The sequence below is a fragment of the Ostrea edulis genome, chromosome 10 (assembly GCF_947568905.1).
Source record: "Ostrea edulis chromosome 10, xbOstEdul1.1, whole genome shotgun sequence".
Classification (NCBI taxonomy): Eukaryota; Metazoa; Mollusca; class Bivalvia; order Ostreida; family Ostreidae; genus Ostrea; species Ostrea edulis.
In genome coordinates this window covers 37,555,031-37,571,471 of record NC_079173.1, presented here as the reverse complement: position 1 = coordinate 37,571,471, position 16,441 = coordinate 37,555,031, and the positions used below count along the sequence as shown (strand labels likewise).

General features: G+C 35.2%; 1 protein-coding gene across 2 annotated transcripts; it reads left to right on the top strand.

Annotated features, from left to right (window-relative positions):
• The first annotated feature begins 2,622 nt into the window (after positions 1–2,622).
• On the top strand, positions 2,623–15,501 carry LOC125665984 (cytochrome P450 1A1-like). 2 transcript variants are annotated; one of them, XM_048899028.2, is made up of 10 exons: positions 2,623–2,774; positions 2,928–3,071; positions 3,733–3,810; positions 5,946–6,044; positions 6,548–6,638; positions 8,397–8,552; positions 10,247–10,449; positions 10,689–10,811; positions 11,338–11,442; positions 12,569–15,501. In XM_048899028.2, the coding sequence occupies exons 2-10, from the start codon at positions 2,942–2,944 to the stop codon at positions 13,054–13,056; spliced, it is 1,473 nt and encodes a 490-aa protein (XP_048754985.2). In that variant the 5' UTR covers positions 2,623–2,774; positions 2,928–2,941; the 3' UTR covers positions 13,057–15,501. The 2 variants fall into 2 exon arrangements, with proteins under 2 accessions (XP_048754985.2, XP_048754986.2); XM_048899029.2 differs by having other exon boundaries at positions 2,626–2,770.
• Positions 15,502–16,441: the final 940 nt, after the last annotated feature.

The window sequence follows — 16,441 nt, the reverse complement described above, 5'->3', positions numbered from 1 at the left end:
ACACATATAGTATTGAAGTGCAAAAGTACCTGTGTACACATGCATACCCAGCGGGTAGAGTGTAGAGTACGCTATGTACAGCCAATGTTGAGTATTTGTCAGATAAGCTTAATTGTTGTAATTATTGATGTTTATAAGATTTTCTATATATATATATATATATATATATATATATATATATATCGTTTCGAATTTGAATGCAACGTATATGTATTTTCAGGCAATACATATGTCTGAACCCCATTCTTCCAATGTTGCAGTATCCCAGTTTCTAGATAAAATGTCATGGGACACATTTTGATTATTCTATTACATTAAGTTTAAATATAACTATATGCATTTCCAAACTCTTAATGTCATTCAAAGATTTTTCTAGTCTCGGTTTCAAACCAAATTAATTTCAAAATGGCAAGAGTTGGCATTTCAATCCACTCAACATATTAAAAATGTATTATGGAAAGGTTACCCTGCTTCTAAATTTCACGAACAAATCCACAACTAAAATGTGCAGTATTTGCTTGTAACGGACAAAAAGGTTACATATCCCTGTTTACAGAAGCAAGTAAAGTTTATAAGTATTTATTGAATGAAATTCGCATTGACAGGAGTGGTTACGCTTGTGAATTCTGTGTTGATAAACTTAATCGTATTCTCAAACTTGATGAGGAAACTCGGGGTAAAGTGGATGTGTTGAAATCTGACAGACTAGACTTGATCGGACAATTATCTAAAGAGAGCGGCGGTTACGTATATTATAGGTAAATTTATTACACTGGTGAAATCAATAAAGAAGCGCCCATTAGTTACAACAGCTAAAAAGTGTCCAGTTTGTTCTCAATCGGTAATCCTCGGATAATTCCGCTACGAGCACGCAATAACCTCGATCCGAATGATTTTCTTTTCACCAAAAATAAATTCATGAAATTCACCGATTAGTAGACTAATGAACATTAATATACATGAAGTTGAGGAATTTTTTTTCTTCAATCATACAACCACGGCATTTGTAGTGTTAATGGAGACAAAAGGCGTGAATTGCGACGAGTAAGAACATGTTGGCAAAATTAATAGTGGTGCAATCTGCATTCAAATATAGGTATAGATATACAAATATAGGTGTAGATATACTTGTTCTAGGAGACAACCATGTTTGTGGTGTTTGATCCTTGTTTTTTTTTTTTTTTTTTTTTTTTTTTTTTTTTTTTGTGAACTTTGTTTGCTAGTGAAGGCTTTGAAGTAATAGATAAGTTCGCCCATATCTCATCATGGTATCATATTGGCTTGAAATCAAAATGAACCGCCGCGGTAGCTCAATGGTAAATCCTTCGCTTTGTAACCGGGAGGTCGTTAGTTCAAGCCCCGCTCGTGCCATCTAAGACGTGATTGCTCCTTCGCCAATCGCTCACGAGTCTTTCGGATACGACCTTAAAAACGGAGTCCCGTGTCGCGGCAGGCGTGAGCATGGTAAAGAATCCTCACTGCTACGGTCCTGAGCACCATATGCATCTATAGGTCTGAACTTGTGGAACCTCACCTAGTACAGCTGGTGACGTCACAATATGAGTGAAAAATTCTCGAATTCTGACGTAAAACAACCAAGCAAAATCAACTTCAACTTCGTCAATTTTAGTTTCATGTATTCAAAAGAATAAAAAAAAATTCATACGCGATTTTTCTAATCTCCCCTTATACTTTGCTCTTAACTTTTGTACCCCTGATTTGGAAATTTTTTTCAATTTGTATAAATAATCAATTGTTTACAAAGGAACTATTTGATGTTGGTTGCTGAGGCTACTTCCTGGGGGTGAACTCAGGCTGTATATAAACATGTGAAAAACACGTGCATTTGAAGGTAGTCCTATTTGCAGGTGAATTTTGTTTTAGAGAAAATATCGCGTAATGTGTTGTTATTCCGTATAGGGAAACATCTTTGTAGGTTGGGTAAACTCACTATCTATCATTCTTTTCTCATGTCAAACTTTAGGTACTGTCCTCTGGTATGCCTCTTTTGTAGTGAACAAAATTGTTTAAAAAAAGAAAAAATCGAAAAAAAATTCAAGAAGGAGTCCTGCGATTTATATATGAAGACCATACTAGTACATACAATCAACTATTAGATAATCAAATCTTCCCTCACCGAAAACCAGGGGTATGAGAGCCATGGCCCTTGAAGTTTTTTAAATTACAAATATAAGCAAAGTCCGTTGTTCCTACAAGACTTGGTCCAGCTAAGAAACACGAAATACCAAAAGCGTGTAAATATGTATATGCGTTTTGCATGCTTACCTTGTGATATTTGTATTTTATTTTGTCTATGATAGTCGGTATAAGAGCTCTGTAGAGCTCATGTTATTTGTTGTCACTGACTTGTACACATTGCCGACCTTAAATAAAATTTACTTACTTATTCCGGTGTCGGCAGAGCGCAGACAGAAATGTTCTGTTACCTGTCTCAGGTAACAGAATATATCCGTCTGTGCTATTTGGCATCAATTTAGCAACCTGATTTTTAATTATTTCTTTGTTGTTATAGCAATATATAGTGAAAATAATGACAGGTATGATACCACATTGACAGCCCGTCTCACTAAACAGTTTATTAATAATCGGGTTCGTAGTTCCACCACTTTCGTTGATAATTTTTTTACGTTGTAGGTTGTAAACATAGCTGATGACTAGTGCAGATATTTCTTAGCATAGCAAACGAACAAAATTTAAGTACAAACTGTGAACGAAAAACGGAAACGTCGTTGATTTGGCACATGCACTTGTAGGTCTGTACTTTAACTGCTATAATTTCATCATTTTACTCATTGAGATATATTGTAAAGAAAACACACAAATTAAGCTTATATTTATAAATCTCCATAGTGAATAATGCGTCAGAACTACACTTTGTATACACGTTTCCTGCACTAATTTTACAGGTGTGAATGTGAGGATGTGGCTGGATCTCCAGTCTGTGTTGGTGGGTCTTGCGACGGGTCTCTTTGTGTACTATGTAATTTACAGGTACAGATATCGTCTGCCACCTGGGCCATTCGCTCTTCCTGTCATTGGCAACTACACGGGTGAGGAAATCTAGGGCGCAATATCGATCTGTTTTATGAAGAAACGGACTGATATTGAATAACAAGTTTGCAATCAACAGTAAATTCTCTCATGCCTATGTGTTTGATGCAGATTAAAAATTACGTGCGGTTAAATCTTGTTTGAATCAAACCTGTCCATTTAATTCCGAATTCCCAGCAGTAGAGGACATAAACTCTGACATGTACCATTAAGGTTTAGCCATGCCCCGGCGCTTAAAACATTGACGATCTCACATTAGATCTAACTTTCACCAGAGACATCTCTGACAATGTATGTCTCTGGTCTCACATTTTCACTTTATGTCCATTCTAAACAAAACCGAGACTCAGATCTAATTTGAGACCGTGTAAATTGCAAGCTATCATCAATTATTTGATATAGAATTTGGTATTACGCCAATTTGACTAACACGTATGGATAGATTCACATTTTAGCACGAAATACCCAAGCGTAAGACATACATGTATACATATATTTCAAATTTATTTTTTCATAGTCAATTGTCATGATTTCAAAAGTATATATAATTATGAACTACATATCAATCGAAACATATGGCTTCAAAACAACAAGGAATAAAACCCCAGAAAGAAATACACAAAAATGTGAAATTTTAAAACCTTTCTTTCTTCTTTGTAGTGTACACAAATCCCCTCTATCATCGTGAGGTCTACAAGTTATCAAAACAGTATGGACCAGTTCTACGCTTACAGTTTGGTGAGTAAATTTTTATTAAACGTTAGACATTTCTGCTTTGGAACACATTCCATTTGTAGATTTTAAAAATGAACAAATTGTAGTTAAAGCAATACAAGCTGTAACTGACGATAAATTAATTGAAAAATAAAAGAATAAATATTTAACATATTTGTGATTGAATACATATAGCTTAATAGAATCAGAGTGAATCTGAAGCAATAAACCTGTCAAATCAGCAGAAAATGTAGATTCATGAATCATTGTCATCCTGTCAGTAATTCCTGCTCGTTATCTCCGATATGCATTGACCTCGAAAGTCACCAGTTCGAAAAAAAATCGAGAGGCGCTGCACGTGTCAGATTTGTAAACAATTTAACATGACAATTTTAAAGAAAATTCACTATCAAAATTTCATTTGAATAGCACATTTGCGTTATCATAACTTTCTTACACCTCTTATCATTCATGAAACGATGTAATATTTTAAAACAAACCACACGTGTAGTTACTCACCTCAGTTATAACCTCGACCTCGGCAACCCGATTATGTTCGGCAATCCCCGTTCCCATGTCCGTGTATACGAAGCAGTGGCGGTTTATACGAAACGCTCATTGTTGGTATGCTCTCAAACAATATTCCCTTGTTTATTTTGCTGAATTTTTCTTCAGATGTGGGGGATTGTATTAGTTAAACCGGTAGGTGTTATTTAGTGCATAAAATACCGTCAGTTACAGTGTGTATTGCTTTAACGAATAAAGTTTTCATATTCTATACAGCTTCTTTGTTTATACTATGTAATTAAATATCTATATTATGCTGATGAGCCGTAAGGCTTAAAGCCAACACACAAAACAATACAGTGAAGTGTAACGTCACGTTAACTGTCAGTTGTAACTGAAAACTGATTTCTCTCAGTGGAAAGTGTGATGCCATTTTAATCAACTCCGTAAAAAATTCATTATCAAATCTAATCTCGCGTGCAACTCAGCAGTTGTCAGTGACGACGGTGCATCCAGTCGATATTTTTATAAAGTCCTCTTCTTTCTGTTTCGACGCCTACATGTATGTACCTTCTGGTCGATTTTAAAAAGTTATCAGTTTTAAATGATTTTTTATGTCGATATAGATATTCATATGAATTTTTATAAAAGTTGATTTATTTGACAAAATAAAGAGGGATAACTCTATATTTGCGTTAAAATCACGTAGTTCACTATAGGAATCAATGGAAAACGGGAACTATTTTTAAAACATCCTGGGACCCCCCCTGTAACAACACATTCCTTTTAGCAGGTATCACAAATTGTCAGTTAGGAAATGTATGCCAAAGCTTTTGTTGTTTCATGGGGGAGTGGGGGCATATGTTTACAAACCAGAACGCAGCAAACATATTCACTCCGTGATCAATTACAAATGAGGTTAAATTGTGAGAAATGAAGATTAATCATTCTTTTTTACTCAATAATATTTATATTTGTAATTTAACAAATTAAATGGTTATTTATTGATAATAATAAGTATTTCAAAATATATGACATTTCAAAGCCCTGTTTCAAGGAAAATATTTTTCTAACCCCTAAATCAAAAGGAGTTGGAATTTTAAAGTGCAATTAATTAATTAACACTGGTATTAAAGTTGATAATCAATTACTAATGGATTCTACTTTGCATTTAAAAAATACAGTCAGTAAAATTGCAAAGCTTTTAAAAATATACCAGTTGAAAATGTTGGCGGGAAACCAGAGTTAGCGTGCATAGTCCTTTGCATGTTACATGTAACCATATTTATATACATGTACTCGTACTAAGAACGTAAGACAAGGAAAGACTGCATAACTAAGCGTAGAAGAAAGTTGGCTCCTCAGCTATAGAGTACAACTGCTAAGGATGCTATAAATGTGTGGGTACTGGTTCAATACTTCTTTCGACATCTCCATATGAGTGAAATATTCTTGAGAGGGACACTAAACAAAATTCAATCAATCAATCAACCAATACTTATTTCATTGGACCAAACCTTTTTATGACTGAACCCTACACAGTTAGGTACATGTATCAGTGTTACTTTATGTGATATTTTCACTACACTAAGCAAAGTACATGTACATTTCATGACTCTAGTAAAAGATTCAATTCACGTGAATATTTGCAGGTCCCAAAATGTTTGTGTTCCTTAATGATCTCGACACTATCATGGAGGCATTGGTGAAAAGAAAGACGGATATTGCAGGCAGACCTTCCATGAAATCACGTGAGTGGACATAGGTAGATCTAAACAGAAATGGGGATTTCTGAATTCTGCAATACATGTATGTGAATGGATTTTGTTTCACATAGCGTTTTTTTGTTTGTTTATCTATTGCTGAATGTAGGCCAATGTTAATTTGTTTTATGATTCTTTGTCTTGCTTGTAATTACCAGAAATGATTTTTTAAAAATTAAATACTGCGACATGAACAAAACGGATTATGGAGATACTGGGTTTTGGATCACACACATAATATCTAGATTACAGAACAAAATTACTGAAAGTATAGAATAGTCCTAAGTCTGTGCATTGAAATACATATGTATGGTTTCACCATGGCAACATTAACTAGGTGTGATAGTAGTTAAATGTTTTACTAGTATTCTGAATGTGTACTCCATCTAATGACAATATTTTATTTTACCTACACACACATATTATATATAGATAACTTTCTCTCTATCTGTGTATGTAAAATTAATCACAAACGTATGGTTGACTTTCAGTTCAGATAATATCGGAAGAGAAGACTATATCTTTCGGCTCCTATTGTCACTCATGGAAAATGCACAGAAAAGTGGCAAATCTAGCTCTGAGGTATTTCCTAAATATACTAAAAGCCACAAACTACAATACCTTGAATTATGCAATCTACAAACGTTTAAGATGTATCAAAACTCAAACTACAAAATTACATACTGTCTGCAAACTTTGTCAAAGTTTTGTAAGCTAGCCTCCGCTGTTGGCCTATTATGAATGTCGTTTCTGACCACGGTGCTCTCTGGCAGTTAAGATTTACGTTTCGGGAATATATTCATCAAACAAACCAGTCTGATGTTATTCGGTTGTGATGTTAGTTTAGAAGCTTCTGTTTTGGACTTACTAGACTTGTTTTTTCATGGCTTTAAATTGCAGGCGTTCGCATGTAAAATCCTGCAAACAAAGTTTTGGAGTATATGGGAATCACCATGTCTGTCTGTTTGTTCATCACACTACTTTTCCTGGGTCAATATTTTTTTCAATTGCGAGACATTAGCTTAAACTTAACATATAGATTGCATATCATCAAATGGAATGTCAATACATTGTACATCATTTAAAAGTCATTCGCCTAATTAGTGCGAGAGTTTGCAATTCTTGCGATAGCTTTGTAATGAAACAACATTATAAAGTTGACATACATAGTTTATAGCCAAATGGCCTGTCCTGACTTTGATCCAAGGTCATTTGCGGAAGGTCGAGGTCAATAATGTAAAAGTATTTTGTTCTGGCCATACACATAACTTTGTAACTCTTGGACACTGACAACAGAGACCCGACACAAACATGGCCAGTCGATGTATCCTACCCCGCCTCAATGTCTCAGACAAAGAATAAGGTTAATTATATCTTAGTATGACCTGTAAATATACAATGTAAGGCTTATAGAAGATTTGTATGAATGGAAGTGTACTATTACATGCATCTACATGTACGATATACGTTAAGGATGCCACAATTAGGATGAGTTTCACAAGGATATTTATCTTTAGAACAGGTCTCTTTTCAGATAGGGAAATCTGGCAGACCCTTAACAAACACATTATTTTCTTTACTCCGTTGATATACACATTGAACATGTGAGCGTGATCTACAAAAAAATCAAATTTTGCTTCAAAATCATAGTCTGAATTTTGATTGAATTTCAGTTTAGAATCGTTAGAAGCGCTCAATTACACAATGATTAATGACCTACTGATCAGTTGCATAACTCAATACTCACCAGGTTGTAAATGTTTAACTTTTTATGGAATCTAAAATGTGGTGCACTTCTACTGCATATTTCCTGTATTTGGGTATTGGGTAAGGCGCGCGGAATATGATAACGCTTTACGAGTACTAATATCCGGGCCTCGTCACATACTTTTGAATCGTTTTGATGAAGGTAAATTCTGGGTTAATCTGAATAGAAACTATTATACTGTTCTTTGCAATATATAAATATGTAAAACTTATACGGTACCAATTTTAATGCACCAGATGCACATTTCGACAAATAATGTCTCTTCAGTGATGCTCAACCGAAATGTTTGAAATCCGAAATAACTATGAAGTTTTAGAGCTAAATATAGCCAAAAACAGCGTGCCAAAAAAGTGGAGCCAAATTCGTCCAAGGATAAGAGCTATGCATGAGGGAGATAATCCTTAATTTTGAAATGAATTTCTAAATATCTGATGAAACCATTGGAAACAATTCATTTTTAACGATAACAAGTAGTTCTAGAACAAATCACTCATTATTGCATGCATCAACTTATTATTTTTTTATTACAACGAACGGTTTAATTTTTCTGAACTTGATATTTTCCTTGTTAGACATTTTCTGCAGAGTACAATGATGGACGACACAATTCAAAGGACACTGACAAAGTTCATGGACAAGATGGCGTCTGAAAAGCAGCCATTTGCAGTGAAAGATTATCTAAATAAGATTCAGTTTCACATCATCTACAATTTGTGCATGGGAACGAAGTACGTTTGACCACACTTTACCTATTCGCCTCATACACCATCAACGCTTCTGTATTTCCATCTTTAGAATACATAGATGTACCTCTGGTGTGTCCAGGGGGTCAGTGTTTGCCCAACTCTCTATTTTATATTACTTATAGAAGTTATGAGATTGATCACTGTTCGTTATCTTCACCTTTCATTAATGTAGTTTCGTAAATTTTCATCAGCTTTGAATTACCTCAATCTGCTAAAAGGATAGCAAGAAAACATATTGACAAAAGCGTCAAATCTGATCAAATCCGAATGTCCGAGGGAAAAAAGCGTGAGTAGAAAAATTCTTTGTCTGGAAGAAACGCGGCAATATACTGTTGAAGCAGATCCCGATACACACTGTTATAAAGATAAAAATAACTCGATCACTTCCGAATATTTGTTTACAAATTCTAAAAATCTCGCGGGGAAAATGTTAATAACATAATTTTTTTTTTACTTTTCATTGTTATTTGATTGGCTGGATAAAATAACTCGGTGCTCATTTATTTCTGCCTCGTGAAAATGCTAATCTTGATAAAGTACACCACACTTAAGATGGAGACAGCTTTGATCCTACTCCGCTGTGCCTTTACAGGTGTAGTGTTGTGGATCCTCTACACAGAATTATTGTAACATTTCCATACACCTTAAATATATATTTCTCGAGGCAAGCTATTGACAAACAAGTTGATGATACAGGGGTTTCAACAGTCTCAATTGAAGTCAGTATTTCGCAAATTCTATGATCTTTATAACGATCTAGTTCGTCAATACAACATTTCATTGGGTCAAATGCTATCTGACGTGTTTCATACCGATTGTTAGGTCGTTCTTGGCACACTGATTTTGATTACGGATGACTCCGACCGGTCGACAGGGGATGCTTACTCCTCTTAGGCACCTGATCCCACCTCTGGTGTGTCCAGGGGTCCGTGTTTGCCCAACTATCTATTTAGCATTGCTTATGGGAGTTATGAGATTGATCACTGTTCGATCTTCACCTTTCATTTAACATTACTGCTTCCGATATCTAATTTGAACGTTAGTCAGATGAAACAAAAATTCCTTTTACATAAAAAAAAATTATTAACAAATCCCGCAGAAAACGTTTTCATCCCGCAGAAACACAGCGTAAATGTTTAGACGTATATCAAAAACGGCCCGCCTTTTGGTGGCCCGTAATAATAGTATCGTTGCGAGTAACGATTTAGTCTTCCGTCTGATTTTTGCGAAGATGTGGGCTTTTGAGAATAGACAACTTTTGTCAATAGAAATACATACTTTCATTATTCTGCTTGTATTGTTATGTTTGAAGACGTATTGATTTAAAGACCCACTAAAAAACATCAAAGAAAGTTCTGACGATTTTCAAAACAAAGTTTTTGTTCTACAACTATTCAAACATTCCTTTCCATTTTCGAGGTACATGTATCTAGGAATGAAATGAGGGACCGACCTTTCCAGTCCTTTATGAGTGACAACTCTACTTTATTGTTTCGTTGAATTAATGGTTTGGCCACAAATTTCAACAGAAATTGATTAACCATGGAAATAAATCTGGGTTTTTTGTTGTTGTTTTTTTTTTTTCGTGTGGGAAACATGCTCACAATCATCTAAATCATTAACATTTAAACTCATCATATAACATGTATTGTTACTAATGTTTTATATGCTGACAGCACGGACGAGGAAATTGAGAGGTTCATACAGAGAATAGATGATATCAATAGCACGTTTGGTGGAGGTTTCATTGAAGATGTCTACCCATTGATAGGAAAATTATGGCCCTCTAAAAAATTCTGCAAATACGTGAAATTGGTGGAAGAATTCTTGGCTGTCTTTTATAAGAAATTGGAGGACCACAGGACGGAGTTCAACGAAAGTGCGTGAATAGTTCTTTTGTTTGGTTTTTGTTGTTTTTATTCTTTTTGTTTTGAAACCTGTAAATGATTTACTGATTTCTTCTTAAGTAAACGCAAAGGTCAATACTGCACGTAGTTACATGAATAAATCATATAGGAGTTGACTTATAGGAGTTTTGAGATGGATCACTGTTTGTTATCTTCACCTTTCATATACTGATAATATAGCAGTAGTTGAGTGTTTTTCATTTACATGTAGATGACGTGCGAGATCTTATGGACCAATTACTGCTGAGTAATAAGAAAGCGGAAGAATCGCAGGATTCCGACATGATTTTAGAAGACACGAGAATAGTGCAGACCATCGTTGCTATCTTCTATGGTTCGTGAACATTATAAGTCGATGGACTTTTTCTGGAAGCTTGAGGCCTTTGATTAAACAGAATGATTGTCATGAAACTACATTTAAAGAGTTTGCGAAAAAAAGTCCGCTTAATTAACTAGTTTATGAAGAACTTCAATCTACTTATTATAAAATCATTGCTAGTCGAATTATAGTAAACTATAATCAATGAGTAAATTAGAGGCATCAACGAATTAAAACGTATAAGGTTATGTAAGAGATTTTGACTTCTAAAACATTAATCATGAAAGCACTGGTAGACATACAATTCGTTTGAAATGCAACATTACAGTATTTCTGAACCCCTTCATATGCTTTCGACTGAGACCTTAAGATGGAGGCATGTGTAGGGGTAGGCGTTGGTACGTTAAAAAACCCCACTGTTACGGTCCTGAGCGCATAGGTCGTTTGCATAGCACTTCATTACAACTAGTGACGTCTTACTATGAATGAAAGTCTTAAAAGGGAAGGAAAATAAATAATGAATATATACTCTATATTTCAGCCGGTGTGGATACAACGAGGATCACGATGGATTGGTTTGTTTGCTTTATGTCGGGATTACCTGATATCCAGGAGAAATGTCGACAGGAAATCGAATCCGTATTAGGTAGGTCACAAATAGATTCATTGTACTGACATGTTGTTTAGTCGAATCTGATTGGTAGAGAAAACAAATATTGTTACTGTCTAAGACCAGAAACCACGCCCTCCGAGGTGTTCATATCTAGCGACAGGAAACATCACGTGATATTTTAAGATAGTCGGATATCACTCGTCCTTTTTCGTAACCGAAAGGAAGACTCGAGCGTGAATCGAGCATAAACATGCATCGAAGGTTGAACGTATAGACATGTCTCCTTGTATAATGTGCTATTTCCAAGATCTATTTTACAACATCAGCAGTATTGGTATCGTCGAAGTCAAACAAATAAATGGAAATTGATAGCGTTGTGAAATATCTTCGCTTAGTGGGTTTTTACATGAATTGATAATAGGCCTTTGTACCTATATGTAGAGTTATTCACCCTTGATAAAAAGAAATAGATGAAATAATTAAGATTGACCTATTGGGGTGGGGTGGAGGAAACACATAATTAAGATTGACATATTGGGGTGGGGTGGGGATACACATAATTAAGATTTACCTATTGGGGTGGGAGATAAACTTAATTAAGATTTACCTATTGGGGTGGGGTGGGGGATAAACTTCACATTCTTAATTGTAGGATTTCTTCATGGAACTTTTTATTAGTAAATGTAAATTTAGTTCGACATTCTATTTTAAGTATAGGGAGGCAATATCTTGCTTTTTTCGAATGTGGTAATGTTTAATTCGCGACAGATTGACGATAATTAGACGATTTGAATAATTTCTTCATGATGATAATTTTCATTTGTTAAAACCTTCAAACTAATATCAAGGATGTATTGATCAACATCAAGAATAACAAAAATGAAACGGGGTCGGTATGAATTCGCAAGATTAACTCATATCTACACATGTAGATAAGCAACAAATGGCTGGCAAATAAAAATATAAAAAATAATACCCATGAAAAATTACACAATATAAACATGTTGCACATTGAATGCTTTCACTTTCATTTTTTCAGTAGACATATGTAATTTCATGCTCAACTGATTTAATCTATATATGTATCCCTATATCATATTTTGTCATGTTTTACAAACGTGACACACAACATGTCTTGATATTTACATTTGATTGACAGGTACAAGACGTCCCTCTGTCAGAGACCGCGCCAGTTTACCGTATATTGAGGCGTGCCTATACGAGACACTACGTCGAGCAAGCGCATTTTCATTGACTATACCTCACTCCACGCTTTGCGATACTCAGGTGGGTGGATACGATATACCGAAGGAGACAATTGTGTTTCCTAACATGTTCGCGCTTCACATGAACCCAAAATATTGGGAAAATCCCGAAATGTTCGATCCACATCGCTTTATTTCCAATGATGGAAACTTGGAAACGAAGGTTGATGGTTGGTTGCCGTTCTCCGCTGGACTGCGTACCTGTCTTGGAGAGGCTTTAGCGAAATCAGAAATGGTAACCATGTGCGCATATCTTTTGCAAAGGTTTGAGTTTAGATTACCTGAAGGCGTGGATCCAAATTTCTCAGGAGTAAGTGGCGCATTCAGTGCCACAGAGGTTCCTGCTCCGTACAAGATCATTGTTAAAGACCGATTCGCTTAAAAGAAGATAGGCAAAGAATTGGAATGTGTCATATTTGGATTAGCATTGAACGTTATATTAATGACGGTGTCGGTGAATTAAGATTTTGCACCTCGTTCAGATGTCAAGATGGATATTGAATGTGCGTGTTATTTGATTTGCTTACTGTTATAATGCTCTCATCATATCTACATTTTAGCATTAAAATGAAATACTAAATAATTTTTGTTACGTGATACCCATATGATAGATACATGTACCAGGGACCCTTTTAAAACGTTCCTTCCTATGCTTTTTAATTAGTTTAATTAGTTAATTGATATCAAGCTTGAAAGTAAACTGCATTTATGCATGACTACGTTTGTCTTACTTGGATGTGCATCACAATTCTAATAATCATAGTATTTCATTAACATGAGTTACCAGTAAATCGTACCGTAACTGGAACTACTTCATATTCAAGTTCTACACAAAACACTAAGTTACTCAATTGTTATATCAATCATACAGGTCACAACTGGTGTAAGCTTCCTTTGTTAGGGTATTCAAATGCTTCACAGTCGCACGCACTTGTGCATGGTTGATTTATGTTAAAACAAGAACAGTCTAACAGTTCATGATCCTCTGAGTATTTACAAGATTGAGTAGTTCTGGGACTGCTTCCTGTTGTGTCATTATTCTAGGTTTCAGTGTTTCGTAATTTGTAGTTGGAGGACATGGTGAATGTGGGCGTGTTTTTCTAGGACATGGTGAATGTGGGCGTGTTTCTAGGACATGGTGAATGTGGGCGTGTTTCTAGGACATGGTGAATGTGGGCGTGTTTTTCTAGGACATGGTGAATGTGGGCGTGTTTCTAGGACATGGTGAATGTGGGCATGTTTCTAGATGCAGAGTTGATTCACGGTACGTTGTAGATGCAGCATGAAAGTGCCTCGGGTTGGGGTATTTTCCGAACAGGTACTCTATCCTCTGCCTTTTGACAGGGAAGTTCATTTAGTGAGCCACACTTGGTGTCCGCAGACTGTTGCAAACAGATTAACACGGGTATGTTAAGGCAGGCCATGAGCCACACTTGGTGTCCGCAGACTGTTGCAAACAGACTAACACGGGTATGTTAAGGCAGGCCATACTCCCATTTATGCTCGTAAATTGCACAATCTTTAAATCTGTCTTACACAGAGGGAAGGGGCTACTAATTTTTAAAAGTATTTTGAGTGTTTACATGAGGTATTTTTGTATATTATCGAGGTCCTGTGTCGCAGCAGGTTTAGCACGATAAAGTTCCCACTTACTCAAAGACCGCAAGCGTCGAGCATCGGCTTAAATTTTGCAGCCTTTCACCGGCAATGATGACGTCTCCATATGAGTTATAAATTTTCGAGTAAGACGTTAAACAATATACAATCAATCAACCAAAAATATTGGGGGTTAAATCATCTAGAAATACATATTATGAGAAATCACATGTTGCATAAGATATGATTAAAATTTTGTACATGTGTATATCGTCTTTGAATAATTTGAAATAGTTATGTTAAATGAATATTTTGTTTGCCTTTTATAACATTTTGATAATTGCTTAAATAACATTTTGCCTGTAGATCACGAAACAAACCTTAAAACATGTATATTTTTGTTAGTGCAAATCTATTCTTGTTTATGTATTTCTGTGTTGGTGCAAATGCAAGGTGAAGATAACGAACAGTGATCAATCTCATAACTCCTATAAGCAATACAAAATAGATAGTTGGGCAAACACGGACCCCTGGACACGCTAGAGTTGGGATCAGGTGTGTAGAAGGAGTAAGCATCCCCTGTTCTTGTTTATGTATTTCTGTGGTAGTGCAAATCTATTCTTGTTTATTTCTTGTGTATTAATTATTATTGGGGGGGGGGTCATACTTTTCTAAGTTTAATAAATATTCTTTTGTTGGATTGAGTAGGGCTTCTACTGTGCATAGGATTTAGCTGATTATCCTAAGCGCATATACAAGTGGATATTGTTTTGATACTAAATTTCATTCGTCGTTAAGTATTGTCCAATAGTCGTGATTCACCTTTAAGTATTGAGTTACCGTTCAAACTGTGTAAAACAGAGCATTGCTCATTTTTGCATCCAGGTTGTATCAGCTGCATGTTGTGTTACATAAGAATCATATTTACTTATAATATTCTTGTGAATGTGTCATAGTATTTGTGATTGCAACATTTATATGTTATTGTACTTGTGCAGTTAAAGTTGTCTTGAGTACATGTGTATATTTTTAGAATTTGTACGTTGTAAGATCAATTTTTTTTTTACACCACATAATTTTGATATCATAAATGCACGCTGTATTAATGGTAACTTATTGTCCACGGTTTATGAAATCTAAAGTGTAACATTGTACTGTTTTGTCTTACAAGTATTTGTTTTGCTTATAATCATTGCCTTATTCCAGCTAAATAAAACAACATAAAGCCGAACTACATGTTCTGTGCTGCTCCGTTACCTTTCAATCAAGTTAGCATCGAAAAATATGAATGAAACGTCTCGCATGATATGCGCAAACACCTTTTTATTACAGTCTAATTAGCAAAATACCGTTATTATTGTCCAATTCAATTTCTACAGAACAATTTTAACACTGGGGAATGGCAAGATCGCCGACTGTCTTGTTCCGATTTTGATACTCCTGTTTCAAGAATTTAAAATTGTAGGGTGATATTAAAGAAATTTATGTTCTTATTCGTTCTACTCAAACTAACATAAATAATTTATAAAATAAACACAATCACGTAGTTTAGGATATGAAGCGCTCTGAACGTCCAGTTTACTTAATTAAAAAAACACTGATATACATAAACAATTCTTCACACAGTATTCTCTTCCTATCTACAAAATAAAACATTTTTTAGTGATAAATCAAAGTACTCGAGTAAGGCAAGGGTGGGTGGGTGGGGCATAAGTTATCTGCACTAAAAAGAGCCTTCGAATAGTTTCAAAATTCTACTCACTGACGGTGGTCAGTTAAAATCCTTGTAATGAATATTTAGATGTCACCTGATAGGGTGACAATTAGATTACCCAATAGATTACAGGTATAAATAAACACGAACACGTGTTATTAAAGCCTTTAATAAATAATGTTCATACATGCACTACAGTAATTAATAAGGATGACCTAGAACAATCACTAGTCACTGCCATATAATATTATGTAACTTCGAAGTCAGACACTGGTATGATTCAGTAAAATCATAATTTCGGGTTGCTTGAAATCGGACGCATTTGAAACCTACATATATGAAAGGTGAATGTAACGAACAGTGATCAATCTCATACCTCCAATAAGCAATACAAAACAGGGAGTTGGGCAAATACGGACCCCTGAGCACACCAGAGGTGGGATCAGGTGTCTAGGAG

Excerpts from the sequence above, each read along its gene's own strand:
- LOC125665984 (XM_048899028.2), top strand. The coding sequence starts at position 2,942 with ATGTGGCTGGATCTCCAGTCTGTGTTGGTGGGTCTTGCGACGGGTCTC. Across the intron at positions 6,045-6,547 it reads CAGACCTTCCATGAAATCAC|TTCAGATAATATCGGAAGAG; the intron begins GTGAGTGGACAT and ends GTTGACTTTCAG. Across the intron at positions 8,553-10,246 it reads AATTTGTGCATGGGAACGAA|CACGGACGAGGAAATTGAGA; the intron begins GTACGTTTGACC and ends ATATGCTGACAG.